The sequence below is a fragment of the Barbus barbus genome, assembly GCF_936440315.1.
Source record: "Barbus barbus genome assembly, chromosome: 16".
NCBI classification, from domain to species: Eukaryota; Metazoa; Chordata; class Actinopteri; order Cypriniformes; family Cyprinidae; genus Barbus; species Barbus barbus.
Genome location: NC_136744.1, coordinates 20,558,548 through 20,574,188, shown reverse-complemented (window position 1 = coordinate 20,574,188; position 15,641 = coordinate 20,558,548). Strand labels below are relative to the sequence as shown.

Genomic DNA, 15,641 nt, shown 5'->3' with positions numbered 1-15,641 from the left:
ATTATAGTGTTATATTTCAGTTTCACAAAGAAACGTGCTGCATTTTGTCCAAGCAATAATAAAAGGATGCATTTAATTTATAATTGGTCTTAAATCTCATTTTGTAAAAAAAATTAAATAAAAATCATGAATCAAATCATGAGCTCAAAAACGTGAATCAAATCGAATTGTGAGTTGAGTGAATCGTGACATCCCTACTGGCCTTTCATAGCAGTTTATGTGATTGGAGCTTCATTGATTTTTACATCATATAATAGGTTTAAAGTTTAAATCTATAATGAAGGTGCATCGGGTGGCAAACAGGTTTTGACAAAGGTTGACATAAATGAGAAGTATTGTAAAAATGAATGGAATTAGAAATGACTAAAGAAACAGTAAATAATTTGCTTCACAAATTTTCCAAGGTTGTGTAAGAAAAACACAGACATGTTCGCTTTGAATAAATGTTATTTGCAAGGAGACTGTTATTTTAATGCATTACTCAAAGTGTTTGTCTTTCTCTTTCAGGATTCCATGAATGCCCTGGTTTTAGATTTGGACTTTCCGGCCTTACGTAAAAATAAGAACATCGAGACCTTCTTGAACAGATGTGAGTATCTGCTTTTAAGAGGCCATGTTTTTCTCTGATTGTTGTTTTGTGTTATTCTGTGGGTAAAGGAAATACTTAATGGTGGCATCAAGTTTTACAATGAGGCTGCTTCCTGCTACAACATCAACAGCATTTATTTGAGTTGAATTGTTTTGAGTGGCTCTTCCTAATTTGGGCCCTTCACTTTACAACACTGAAGCTCATCACATAAATAATGAACTGTCAACACAGACTGTGAAAACTGCATTTTTGTGTGCGTTTGGTATGAAGAAATGGCTTGGAGTTGATGTCATGGAGGATTTTAATGTACTTCCTGTGCAGTTCATTGCAGGACACTTGAGGTTTTCATTTCTAGGTCTCACACATTTAGCATTTTGACTGTACAATTCTGGATGTTCAAATTCTCATAAGCTAGTTTTGGCTTGGTTAATATTTGAGACCGTATTGGAATACCAGGTGCTGTAAGATTAGCTCTGTGTTGGACTGGACAGGTCAGTCTTCCTGCCTATGGCCCAGTACTTTTGGATAGGCTTCAGCATCACCATGCCAGGCCATTGGGCAAGCAGTTTGGAGAATGGTTGGGATGCAAGATATTGGATTTTGCCGGTATGCCGATAAGAACTAATTTTGTCCGATGGCAATACAGATGTATAATTATTTTTAATTTCGGTTAGTCTTTAAACAAGAACTTATTTGTTAGAATTAAATAAACAATAATAAAGTTATTTTATAATGATAGTACATTGAAGATTTGAAAACAACTATAAATAAACTATATATTAATCACTGCATTTTTCTAACAGAAAGATGCAGTGGTAACCTTAAGATTTTATTTTATGATTTAACATTTGTAAATGGTCTAAAGCAAAAGAGTTGTAAAAATTTTGAAAATCTTTTAGAGCTCATAATTTGCTAAAAAATATTACATTACACATTAATGAATAAATCAGTATATATAAAATTACTTAATTTAAGTGTCATGTTTGTGAATTATTATTTTTTTTTCATGTAAGCTATAGCTTCTGACCTTTTAAATCAAAACATACTCATGATTTTATGGCATCAATTACTGCTGTATTTAATCTAAATATTTGTGTATTTTGCTTTAATTTTATTAGAACTAGGCCAGCAGCGCCCCTTACGGAATTAATACTCCTTACTGCGCAGGCATTAGGACCCGGGGAGGCTGCCACTGCACGTGATATTACACCAGTTTCACACTGCACGCACAAGCAGAGCGTAAGCAGCGCATATTTTTTGCCGGTGCCCAACAGATTTAGAGCAGGGGTCGGCAAGTAAGTTTGGCATCGGGCCGAAAAAAATTTGCCATTAGATGGCAGGCCAGAACATACTCAAAGGATAATTTAAGAAATTAATTGATTTAAAAAATTGCCTGACAGACTTTTACATTGTCTTTTGTAACTGGTAGTTAGCTGTTACTCTGTTAAATCCTGTAGTAGGACAGTCATTAATAAAAAGCCACATGTGGCAGTGTCTGGCAGAGTAGGCTATGTGAGCAGAGTGGAGCGCCAACAATTTCCCCTCCGCGCTTCGAGCATTTAATAATCACTCCGCTCCAGCTCCACTCCGGGTTCAGCATGTCCCGCTTCCGCTCCACTCCTCGCACGCTGATATCAGAAACACCGCTCTGCCTTCGCTCCACATCTAAAGTATTTCAGTATGTTTGAAATATCACAGTTCTGTTCATAATGTATATTAAAAAATTAAATAAAATAACAGAGTTTCAAAGTGGCTTATTGGAACACTAGTGCGCAACCTTTTTTTCCTACCACCTGACAAGCTTATAACATGGTTGTCAGCAATAAAAGGTATAACTTCTGCTTTTTGCAGTGCAAATTTTGTTTGTGATAAATAACGTAAAGTACGTTTTCGTCAGTTATTTTACCTACAGATCAATGCATTTCTTACAGATTTCTGCTCATTCGAAATCGGATACAGATGAAGTAGCACTGTAAGATTACATTTGTTTGAATGCATTATTGAGAGAGCGATTGCGTGTGAATAAGTGTTGTAGTAGCTACTTGTTTAAATCATGCTTTGCTGCGCCGATTACGCTGAATTAAAGCCACAGTGTATTGTTCTTGATCAAAATTGACCTGATTAACATGAAAAACAACAAATTTCAGCATAAAATCATGTGAGTGTTAATCAGTGTTTCGTGTTTCACAATCACCATATGAAAAAATAAAATGCACGAAAACGCATCACTCCCACAAGTTATTCCCAAACTTCAAAGGTCTGTTAAATTAATAAAACTAGAGGCATTTGTTAGATTTAAGATTACTTTTTCAATTAAATTATTAAATCCAATTACACTTTACACAGCATGTACTGTGTCCCATCAATTCACATCGATAATTTCTAAACAAGTCTAAACAGTTAGGCGCTGCCTCCGCTCTGCTTGCGCATCCAGTGTGAAACAGGCATTACTGTTTACCCTATCATACACTGAATACGTCATTCTGTACGTGCATTCTCAGTTTAAACGCAGCGATCCAAAACAGTGAATCCAATCACCATTCAGGCAAAACTTTGCTTCAAGAATCAGCCACAATGCTAATGTGATCTAATCGCACTGTTGACGTGATCTAATCGTTAGCACACGCTGAGCACATGTGAGTTAATGTATTACTCTTATCGGCAAGACATATCGGCATAATTTTTCATATCAGGCCGATGCCGATTATTACATTTTAAAGCCATTATCAGCCGATTCCAATATCGGTCCGATAATATCGTGCATCCTTAGAGAATGGTTGGATGGATGCTGACATGTTATATTTTCAACACAGTTTATCTAATATGACATTTGTTCCCAATAATTTAGTATTCAATTTGTTTTCTTAAGTTATCAATGATATTTGTTTCAATTCAGTGGCCAGTACCATGTCTGTGTGAATGCATCTGTGTCTGTGTTCTCTTCATGCGCTATTAAACTTTTGACTAATTATCACATTCTGTCCCGATTTTGTTCCTGATTCTGCCTGTTGTCATGGAGACCAGTAGGGCTGTATGGACATTATAATGTTTGGTTTGGAAGAGAGAGTGTGACTCAACAGTCCTCTCATCCAGACTGTGCGAACACTCTGCACTGGCCTTTGATAATTGTCATTACTGATGTTGATTTCACACTAAACATGCTCAAAGTTTTGATGAATAACTACTGAACTTTAAAGTATATACTGAAGATTTGTTGGGGTGGGGTAGTGGGAGGGCCATTTGTCAGAAAAATTACAATATTATAATGAATCTTCTTTGCAGGCCAATTATAATTTAATGTGTGTGTGTTTAAAATACTAGATAGATAGGTAGGTAGATAGATAGATAGATGTAGATATATACTGTATATATATATATATATATATATATATATATATATATATATATATATATATATATATATATATATATATATATATATATATATATATATATATATATATATATATATATATATATATATATATATATAGAGAGAGCGCGAGAGAGGGGGGTGTGTGTATATATAGATATATCCATTGTCATTTTCCCATGACAAAAAACTAGAATGATAACAAATGAGGTTTATGCAAAAAATTACTCAAAAATATTTAAAAACACTTCAGTTAATTGGCCAATGGAACTTAGTCTGGTTAGACATCATATTGAATTGAATGAAAATGCGGCAGCGAGAGATAGATTTAACGTCTTTACAATGGCTTGTACTGTATAAAGGTCCTAAATCATGTAAATTTCCCAGCTCACAACTTAAATGAAGTCTGTTTTATGATGTTTTGTCAACAGTAAAGATGTTTTGTCAACAGTACAAGCCATTGAATGCATGTACTTCCATTCCGCACAGCCTCTTTTTCATTTCTGTTAAAAATTAAACATGGCACTATCCTGATTAAGGGTTATTGTAGATGAATACTGGCCAATTAATAATTTTTATATTATTATTATTATTATTTGTCATGCAAATTTTATCAGTCAGTCATTACTATTAACAGACCTCACATGTCACCGGAAAACTTAAATCTGGCTGTTCATGACAGGACCAAGGAAATGTGATTTTGATGTGTTGTGTGTACAGATGAGAAGGTTATGGGCCAAATAAGGGAGCTCCAGATGAAGCCAGATGATTTTGAACGAGTGAAGGTGATCGGTAGAGGAGCATTCGGAGAAGTCCAGCTGGTAAGGAAATACTGTGTTTTTGAAAGAATTTCAGGATGCATTTAAATGTACAGCCCATGTGTTGAACGCTAAGAAAACTTACAAATCTTTCCCACTGTTTCTTTCTTTTGTGTCTGATGTTATAATCCTGTGGCTAGTTAATCAGTAAATTTAGCGCAAAGGCAATTTATTTGCACTTACACTGCTAAATCAATCTGCGGTATCAGTATGCTTGTCTGTATGGATGGGTTAAGTATGCGCACATTCATACAAATACTGCAAGCAGTTTTGTGGTTCCTGTCAAATGGGACCTCAAGTAATTGTGTATTTACGTGTCAGATATAAAAAAAGAGAGTATGTGTAGTTTTGTATTGTGTCGTCACTCGGGGTGTGTGTTTGTGATAGTCAGTGGAGAGATGCAGTGGGATACGTCTGGACAAGCCTGCAAACACAAACAAAATGATTACCCAGTATTCTCCTCTGTCAGTTGTCTGATGGGGGCTGTGTGGGTGCGTCATGCCTAAAGCACAACAACAGAGGGTGCTTTAAAGTGTGGGTTGTCTGTGTTGAAGGCAAAACAGCCTCTCACAGAATATTTATTAGTTTTATTTTTAAATCGTTTTGGGAGTGAGGCACAAGGCCTGTTAGAAATTGAATAATGTAGTTTGTTAGTAATGCATTAGTGAACGTCTCACTAGTATTCTTACAGAAGGTATGTGATGATGTTTATGATCTGGCTGTGTGTTTGTATAGGTTAGGCATAAGGCCTCTCAGAAGGTGTATGCAATGAAGGTGCTCAGCAAGTTTGAAATGATCAAACGTTCAGATTCTGCCTTCTTTTGGGAGGAACGTGACATCATGGCATTTGCTGACAGCCCATGGGTCGTGCAGGTAAGACGCACATCTTTTTTGAAAGCCAAAAACTTGTCCTTTCACGTGTGCAAAAATGTTTTTCACACAAATACTCACTATGGTTTGATCTATGAATATTAGGAATATGCCGTTTCCAAGCGTTAAATATCACATGACTATCCAATATGCACATTATCATTCAAAAGTTTGAGAACAGTAAGATTTTTTTGTAAATAAATTAATGCTTTAATTCAGCAAGGGTGCATTAAATTGATCAAAAGAATCATTATTACAAAGAATTTAAATATATCATGCAGTTTTCAACATTTACTGTATAATAACAAGAAATGATTCTTGAGAGCCAAATCAGCATATTAGAATGATTTCTGAAGGATTGTGTGACACCAAAGACCTGCTGAACATTCAGCTTTGCCATCACAGGAATAAATTACATTTTAAATTATATTAAAGTAGAAAACAATTATTTTAAAGTGTAATTAATTATATTTCATAGTTTTGCTGTTTTTACTGTATCACATAAAACATCCTTTGTAAGCAGTAGAGGTTTCTTTCAGAAACAAAAAAAACATTACAACCCCAAATGATAGTGTATATTTTTACTGATTCCTATTATAATTATTACAATCATAATTCTTAAAATCAAATGGGACCCTTTTAATTTGTCGTCAAAAAAATATTATTTATGAGTCGGTGCCCCAGTTAAAATACTAAAAGTTAAATTATGTGATAGGTTTACTGGACCATAAATATATCAGGGTATCTCTAGTTTGAGCACAACACAAAAATAAATTAATTAATAATAATAATTCTCTTTTCTCAATTCTTTCTCGTCTTTCCCTCAGCTGTGCTGTGCGTTCCAGGATGACCGTTCTCTCTACATGGTAATGGAATATATGCCAGGAGGAGATCTTGTCAATCTCACCAGTACATACGACGTTCCAGAGAAGTGGGCAAAGTTTTACACTGCTGAGGTTGTGTTGGCTCTGGACGCCATCCACTCCATGGGCTTTATTCACCGAGACATCAAACCAGACAACATGCTGCTGGACCGCTACGGACACCTCAAACTTGCTGACTTTGGGACATGCATGAAAATGGATGGGGTAAGAGGGTAACCAGTTATTGCAATGCCAAGTTTCAGTAGTTCACGGACTCTCATCAAAACCTCGGGCTCGCTCTGGTCAGCTTTTGACCGGGTGCTTTCACCCTGAGTGCTGGAATTTTTAGGTCACTCTTGGATGTAATTGCATGACGAATACCTTGAACACATACATGCCAGTTCTTGTCCAAGCTCAAAGGAGCAAAGAAAAACTAAGCCTTCCTCTCATTCCTTTATGTCTGAGTGAGGAAGACCTCAGGTGGGTTCAGAGGTCTTAGGGTCATACTGAGGCTAAGAAGCTGTTGTATTTAAAAAATGCTCAGTTTGTTGATTTAAAGACTAAATGTAGCCAGCCAGCCAGCCAACCCCCCACCCACCCATCTGTTGTAGTTTTATAGGATATCAGCACAAATAGCTCAGTTGTGTTTGATGCACTGAAGGTTACATTGTCTTCCTGTCCTGTACATTTTCTGCTTTATCTCTATCACATGTGGTAATAGCAATATGGCAATAGCTGTAAAATACTGGATATACGGGTCTGGGATACTTAAATGTTATGAGCTTGGTGGAGTCATGAAAAAAGATCCAAGCGATAAAAACATCAGTATATTTCTAGTTATTCAACAACGGTCATCTCTGAAGTTGTAGGTATCTGATCACTACTGTGTCTGCTGGGGCACTGAACTCAAGACTAGGTAGTCCTAAAGTAGGTTATGAAATACATCAAATGTTATGTAACAGATACTAATATATGAAATTCACTACAGGGACATGTTTTGTTTGCCCCACATTTTGCATATCTGGGGCATTTTTGTCACTTTTATTGCCAGTTATTTCCCCCAAATCCTGGTTAAATTCTGACCCTGCAGTTTAGTGCCACATTACAGCCACAAAAACTAGGCCGGACATGCTGTTTAGTGATATTATAGTGCCATCTAGAGTAGAGAAACAGAAGTACACACTAAGAAAAATGTTTGAATTAGTGCCAGTACACATCAGTTTGTTTAATGTAATGTGATATTACTTTTTGTAAATTGTATATATTGCTATGTAGAGTCTCTAGACCTAGATCGACAAAGGTCCTATCGGTTGACTTATTGATTGGTTGGTTGATTATAGACGGGGATGGTTCATTGTGACACTGCGGTTGGAACCCCTGATTACATCTCGCCAGAGGTTCTCAAGTCTCAGGGAGGGGATGGATACTACGGACGCGAGTGTGACTGGTGGTCAGTGGGAGTATTTATCTACGAGATGCTGGTTGGTGAGTCAGGAATGTGAATATGTGCGTTTGCCTAAATTGTACATTTGTGGTATTGATTTATTAAGTTAGATAAATGTTTGTGGGTGCAGGTGATACACCGTTTTACGCTGATTCTCTGGTGGGGACCTACAGTAAGATTATGGACCATAAGAACTCTCTTAACTTTCCTGATGACATTGAGATCTCTCAAGAAGCCAAAAACATCATTTGTGCCTTCCTAACAGATAGGTGAGCTTTTACATGCACAGATAAATGTACTTGTATTTCTATATTTATGGTCAACTGCCAGGGTTCATGCCTGTCTGATTAAATGTATTTGTGGATGTTTGCATTTGGTAGGGAGGTTCGCTTGGGTCGAAATGGCATAGAAGAAATTAAAAAGCATCCTTTCTTTAAAAATGACCAGTGGACCTTCAGCACCATTAGAGAGAGTGAGTAAATGTGCATCATACTTGCATATGTTTTACAGTGTGTTTTTAAAGTTATAAAAATGTTTATGGAATTTGTCAAACTAAATTTAACAAAAATTAATAAAGTGAGTATATGTATTTCTCAAACACCTTCTTGTCTTTATGGAACATTGCCCTTGTGGAAAAAGTGCACAAGTGAACAAATCTAAAAAAAAAACCTCTTCTTGCAGGTAATATAATATTAATTAAATAAAATTAAATAAATGTCATTAAATACCTTTCTTAACTTTTTTTTTTAAAGACGTGCACTTTGTAAAATTAGAAGTTCTACTTTAAAGTGAACATTTTGCACATCATTTTGGCATACTGAAGCACGTTAATATAGTTTATTATTTTTTTTAAATGTACCAAATTGCAGTTTTATTACAAATGTGTTTAAATAAAACGAGTTTTGATTGAAAAAAATTAAATGAAAATAAGTTTTTTTTTTGTAGTTTACCATAAATGCTTTTTAGTACATTCAGCAGTACACTTAAACCATTTTTCAAGGACGATATAAATATTTATTACATATTAAAGTGGGTCAGAAGAGCTGAAAAAGTTCAGCTGATTGGATTTAGTTTTCAAAGTGTCCAAAAACATTACATTTAGTTAGTTTGGATGTTGTGCGAGAGTATAACACATTTATTTTTAATTTTATACTTTTTCACAGGGGTATTGATATCATTCTTTGAATCAGAAGTGTTCTTTCAAAAGATCCCTCTTTAGAAACTATGAAAAATTGCAGAAAATATTTTTAGTATTAATATTAGTGCACGCCTCAACTTTTTATGTGCCATTAAATCAAACCTATTTAAACTAAAATATTTAAAAAAACAAAATGGAAAAAGTTCTAAAACTATAATAACTGTGCTCAATACACATTCGTATTCCAGTGTTACCCAACTAAAGACAGAGCAAGTTCAAGTTGAGCTTTATTGTCATTCCGCTACATGTGGGGACATACAGTGGAACGAAATGTCGTGCCTCGCAGGACCACGGTGCTACATAAATACAGACATACAACAATGAAGTAAAAAAACACTATAAACCTATACACAACTAACCTACTGACAGATTTAACTATAAGTATACTATATATAAGTAAAGCAAGACTGTGAGGTAGAAGTGTACATTTATGAGCATTATTATTATTATTATTATTATCATCTCTACTATCAGTGTTGTTTACATCAGCTGTTATAAACACACAGTGACCCTTTTTTGTCTATTCTCTCTCCAGCTGCAGCACCTGTGGTTCCAGAGCTGAGCAGTGACATAGACACCAGTAATTTCGATGAGATAGAGGAAGATAAAGGAGACGTGGAGACCTTTCCCACAACCAAAGCCTTCGTTGGCAATCAGCTACCTTTTGTGGGGTTCACCTACTTTAAAGAAGACCAGTAAGACCTTTTTTTTTTTCACTTTTGTACAATAAACTATTTCTTGGTACAGTGTTGGATCTGTACTTCTTGTCCTGATGCAAAACCAGTTAACTAATATCACAGATTACCTGTTTTTGTGTAGGTTGTTGAATGCTGTTAACAGTTCAGCAATGAAAAAAGAACACTCAGCATCCAAGACAGAGGTACGACACAGACACATTCCCACCTTCGTCAGCTTATACATTTAATTTAACTGCATTATGCTCTTTAGAGACTGGATTTACATCATACAGTAGTCCCTGGTGGTTAGAGACTTAATATGAGACTTGGACTTAAACTGAGTAGTGCTTCTTGTAGCATTGGTTATAACACTTTTTTTTTTTTTCCCACAGGACAATTTAGCAGTAAGTATTCACTTTCTCTCTGCTTAATATATAGATGTTGTTAGGTGATTTATAAAGTTAAGAGATTATTCCTTATTAAATTGCTTGATTTTCCACTCAGCTCCAGAAGAAACTTCACTCGCTAGAAGAGCAGCTCAACAATGAAATGCAGGCCAAAGATGAGCTGGAGCAAAAATACAGAAGCAACTGTAGCCGCCTGGAGAAGATCACCAAAGAGCTTGATGAAGAAGTGAGAGGGTGTTTCATCTCTGAGATCTTAGCAATTTGTGTGTAGGAATATACAGTAAAGTTACCACATGTGCTTATAGATAAATAGCAGAAAAGGGTTGGAGACGACTCTGAGACAGTTGGAGAGAGAAAAAGCTCTCCTACAGCACAAGGGCGTAGAGAGTCACCGCAGGGCAGAGAGTGAAGCCGACCGCAAACGCTGCCTGGAGAATGAAGTGAACAGTCTGAGGGATCAGCTGGATGAAATGAAGAAGAAAAACCAGAACTCGCACATCTCCAATGAGAAGAACATCCACCTGCAGAAACAGGTTTGTGGGTTAGAGAGAGAGAAAAAAAAAAAAACACTTGGGGCTCAGTAAGGTTTTGCTTTGTTTGCTTTTAGAAATTAATGCTTTTATTTAGCAAGGATGCATTAAATTGATCAAAAGTGTCTGTAAAGACAATTATGTGATATTTAAAAAAAAAAAAAAAAAAAGGTATCTGAGCTTTCTGTTCACTTAGAATCCTGAAAAAAAAGCATAATTTCTGAGTGATCATGTGACACCTGAAGACTGGAATAATGGAAGTTGAAATTTTAGCTTTGCCATCACATGACTAATTTACTTTTTAAAATACAGAAGACAGTTATTTAAATATTAAAATAGAAAAGTTATTTTAAATTGTAATAATTTTTCACTATTACTGTTTTTAATGTATTTTTTAATCAAATAAATGCGGCCTGGGTGAGCAAAAGAGATTTCCAACCCCAAACGTTTAAACTGTAATTAATATAATATATAATAAATGTATATTTAACATTTGTACTTTTATGGTTTGGAAATTAAACATTTATGTGAATATTTTATACTTGTGACAACAGAAGGCTGTGTGTTTTTTCCTGTGTGATCAAGTAACAGAGTGATCTAGAAACATAGCGTCATTCCTTATTATAAACTCTTTCTTTCTCTCTCCGGCAGCTGGATGAGGCAAATGCGTTACTGCGGGCGGAATCCGATGCTGCTGCGCGGCTGCGTAAAACTCAGACAGAGAGCTCAAAACAGCTGCAGCAGCTGGAGGCTCACGTGAGAGAACTGCAGGACAAATGTTGCATGCTAGAGAACAGCAAACTCACGCTAGAGAGGGAGAACATCAGCCTGCAGGCTGCGCTGGACACAGAAAAACGAGAGCAAACCCAGGGCTCTGAGACTATCTCTGATCTACAGGGTAAGTGCATATCCTCTGCTTTGAATGTGTTTTCATTTCACGCTCAACCATATTCAACCACATTCCACCTCTTGTTTGCAGCACGCATCTCTGGTTTGGAGGAGGAAGTGAAACAGGTGAGACAGGCACTATCTAAAGCTGAGGCGGAGAAGAGGCAACTTCAGGAGAAGCTTACAGACCTGGAAAAGGTAAACAAATCATTCTCATTTCCTCCTTCCTTGTTGAGACAGTTGTGACATCATTATAGGCTACGGTCGTGGATTCAAACGTCATTAATGCCTTCCTCGCACAGTGTTGGTCATTCCCAGCTGAAATAATGTTGCCAACAAATGGCTATTAGAAAGCTACAGACTTTATTTACTGGGGTTTACTCCGTTAATTGCATTTTATGTCCAACCGCTCTTCTAATGTCCCTCCCCCTCGGTTTATGCACCCAATAGGAGAAGAGCAATAACCAGATTGACATGACCTATAAGCTGAAGATGTTGCAGCAGGGTTTGGAGCAGGAGGAGGCAGCACACAAGGCCACAAAAGCTCGACTTGCTGACAAGAGTAAAATCAGCGAGTCCATTGAAGGAGCCAAATCCGAGGCTGTGAAGGGTATGAGAGTTTAAAGTGATTAAAGATGAATTGAAATTAAAAAATTTTTACTTGTGTGTTTCCATATTTTCTATTAAAACAGGCAGCTTGACAGGAAAGTTTACTTTTAAATGTTGAATACACATACAGTGTTTTAGATTTAGACTTGGTGGTTTAGTCAAGAGCTACATTGAATGAGATTTGATTGAGGAATTTTTGGTTTTCTAAAACATTTAACAAAGATTTTATGGCTGGTTAACATGTCTGTCTGTCTGTGTGTTCACGTAGAGCTGGAACAGAAGCTGCAGGAGGAACGTTCCTCTAAACTGCGTGTGGAGAACAGAGTGTTAGAACTGGAGAAGAAGAACTCCATGCTTGACTGTGACTATAAACAGTCACTGCAGAAACTAGAGGAACTGCGACGACACAAGGAGAGACTGATAGAAGAGGTGTGTGTGGAGGATATAAATGTATTTTTGCAACAACTGCAGGTGGCCAGTAAATTGAGAAAATTTACTGGCTGTAAATGTCTCTTACTGGCCATGAAACTGTGTTTTGCATTTATTTATTGATTTACAATACTGTTAAAAAATCATTTGGGGTCAGTATGTTTTTGGTGCTGACATTGTATATAACTCCAGTAATGGAGTCCAGCAGCTCCTCACTCAGGGGCTGTGTTTATGCTAATAGGACAGAGAGCGTCACAAATGGGCGGGACTTTTTCCCCTCGGTGACGTGAACAGAGGGAGAATCTGAAACAGCTCGTTTGGAGAGACTGTTTATGATTTATTGGTTTTATAAAAAAATGACTTGGTGGATTTTTAACATTATAGGCTGGTTGTTTTCACACACTGCGGCTACACAACTGTTCGAACAGCTTATAAAAGTCATTTTTGCATAATAGGTCCCCTTTAAATACTTTTATACTCCTTGCTGAAAAAAACAATAGAACCCTGCCCAAAACACAATAGAAAATGGAATGGATTTAATGGTTATAATGGGAATTGTATTGGTTTTAATGGTGTCCACATTTTCACTTAAGGGTGTACTCACTTTTGTGACCAGCTGTTTAGACATTAATGGCTGTGTGTTGAGTTATTTTGAGAGGACCGCAAATGTACACTGTTATACAAGCTGAAGCTGCACACTTACTACTTTACATTGTAGCAAAGTGTCATTTCTTCAGTGTTGTCACATGAAAAGATATAATAAAATATTTACAAAAATGTGAGGGGTGTACTCACTTCTGTGAGATACTGTATTTATGGTGATACCAAACATTTCTGTTTCAAATGAATGCTGTTCTTTTGAACTTTTTATCAATCAAAGAATCTTGAAAAAAAAGCATCATGGTTTCCACTAAAACATCTGTTTTCAATAGAAATAGAAAACATTTAAATTAAATTGTAATATTTCACAATTTCATTGTTTTACAGTAGTTTTAGTCAAATTTATGTAGCCTCGGTGAGAATAAAGTGACTTTCAAAACCATTAAAAACCTTACTGATCCCAAACTTTAAAATAGTAGTGTATCTATTTATTTTGAGCTATTATTAAATATACATGTTCCTTTGCATTATAATGGAAAGCCGTTTTTACTTGTTTATTTTTAACATGCAGAGCAGGTCATTTCACTTGAAGCATTATGTTTGAGTCAATATCACTATTCACTAGGGTGCCTTTTGGTGTCCTGCACATAAATAACTCATTTGCCATGATAACTTAAAAATGACTATGAAAGGGTGTTATATTTGGTTAAGTTTTTATATTCATAACAAAAACATTAATTGGCTCTTTAGATACATTTTCTAGATTTTTGTTTAGTTTTGTGTAAGAGGATGCGTGTTATTTCGGTTTGTCCAATCCACTGCTCATTAAATTTGAATGAGAGTAGGATACAGTCAAATAATAAAATTAAAAATGTTTGTTCTCTATTAATATTTAGTTAATTTTTAGTTAAACTCAATTTGAGTGTATTAATCATTTGGTAATAAACACAATATTTTTATTTAATAAAAAAAAGAAGAGTTTTTCCATGTCCCTTGAATGGTTGTCCACCCTGTCGTCTTGGGAAATCTGCCCATTTAAGAAAAGGCCATCCCCTTTAATGACATCAGGACAACAGATTTTTTTGTCTCTTTAGTGGTGGTTAATTGACAAATTTTCTTCGTATGTGTTTGCTTACTTTTCCCAAGCTTAACATGTCCACCCTGTCGGCAATATGCCAGAATTGATTAGAATACAGTATTTTCAAAATATGTAAGTTTAAATATACCAAATTTTCTTCAAGCAGACTAAATATTTAGCTAGTCAGTTTGTTGTAAGCTAATATGCTAATTGAAGCTCAAAATGCCCACCTTGTCAGCCATTTAGACAAGATAGAGTGAACAGACTCATGACAGGATGGACTAAATGAAAATTAATGGGGAGGGGTCAGTATATCAATGTGATTGAGGATGCAATTATATTATTTATTATTTAATAATTTAAGAAGTTGAATAAATGTTTCATTTTCATATTTTGTCATGATTGTGTGTTCTGCATTATGTGTCCACACCGTCATGTGCTGGTCCACCCTGTCATCTTGATATTTTACAATAACATTTTAAATAATTCAATCATATCTATAAAATCCAGTGTGTTCAATAGCTAGGTGTGGGGGCAATAACATGCAAACAAAAACCTGCATCCAAATATCATACATGTGTGAAATACATGTGAATTGTATGAGTTTCTTTAAAAACATGGTTTACATAAAATCTCTTATGTATTTATGATTTGAAAGCAAACAAATAACCCTGTTTAGGAAAGGGGCATCATACCTTTCAGAAAATATAATTTGCATCCTAATTTTGCGATGAAAATGTATTTAACAGTAATGTATATGTACATGACAGGATGGACATACCTTATGGTTTATGCTTCGAATAATGGCCTATCATTATCTAAAAAAATGTGTGGGAGCTCAGCTAATTTGTTTCTATAGTACTTGAGTGTCTACCTCTTTATGATATGGCATAAAGCAAATGGGAAATTAAAACCAAAATATGTGAGGGCTGAAAGGCACTCTATGGTGATATTGACCCCGTTTATCATATAAAACAAAAAATAGTTTTTTCCATCACAATAAAAGTTGTTACAAAATTATATAGGCTCTCTTGCTTTTTCTCTCTCTCTAGGTGAAGAATCTGAGTCTGAAGATCGAGCAAGAGATTCAGAAACGCACATTGACTCAGAATGACCTGAAGGTTCAGAACCAGCAGCTTAGCACCCTGCGAACATCAGAGAAACAGCTCAAACAGGAGATAAACCACATGTTGGAAATCAAACGCAGCCTGGAAAAACAAAATATGGAACTGCGCAAGTATGCAATGCATGCATATGAACTCATTGAA

General features: G+C 35.7%; 1 protein-coding gene across 1 annotated transcript in view; it reads left to right on the top strand.

The window, feature by feature from the left end:
• The window catches only part of LOC306882521 (rho-associated protein kinase 2-like), a 61,754-nt gene that overhangs the window by 32,459 nt on the left and 13,654 nt on the right, over positions 1–15,641 (top strand). The window contains exons 2-17 of the mRNA XM_079437201.1: positions 508–589; positions 4,683–4,783; positions 5,516–5,653; positions 6,478–6,738; positions 7,854–7,998; positions 8,088–8,226; positions 8,338–8,429; positions 9,691–9,850; positions 9,975–10,035; positions 10,337–10,465; positions 10,545–10,772; positions 11,421–11,667; positions 11,749–11,855; positions 12,108–12,267; positions 12,535–12,695; positions 15,426–15,610. Coding sequence (XP_079293327.1) covers positions 508–589; positions 4,683–4,783; positions 5,516–5,653; positions 6,478–6,738; positions 7,854–7,998; positions 8,088–8,226; positions 8,338–8,429; positions 9,691–9,850; positions 9,975–10,035; positions 10,337–10,465; positions 10,545–10,772; positions 11,421–11,667; positions 11,749–11,855; positions 12,108–12,267; positions 12,535–12,695; positions 15,426–15,610 — 2,396 coding nt within the window. The remainder of the gene's footprint in view (positions 1–507; positions 590–4,682; positions 4,784–5,515; positions 5,654–6,477; positions 6,739–7,853; positions 7,999–8,087; positions 8,227–8,337; positions 8,430–9,690; positions 9,851–9,974; positions 10,036–10,336; positions 10,466–10,544; positions 10,773–11,420; positions 11,668–11,748; positions 11,856–12,107; positions 12,268–12,534; positions 12,696–15,425; positions 15,611–15,641) is intronic.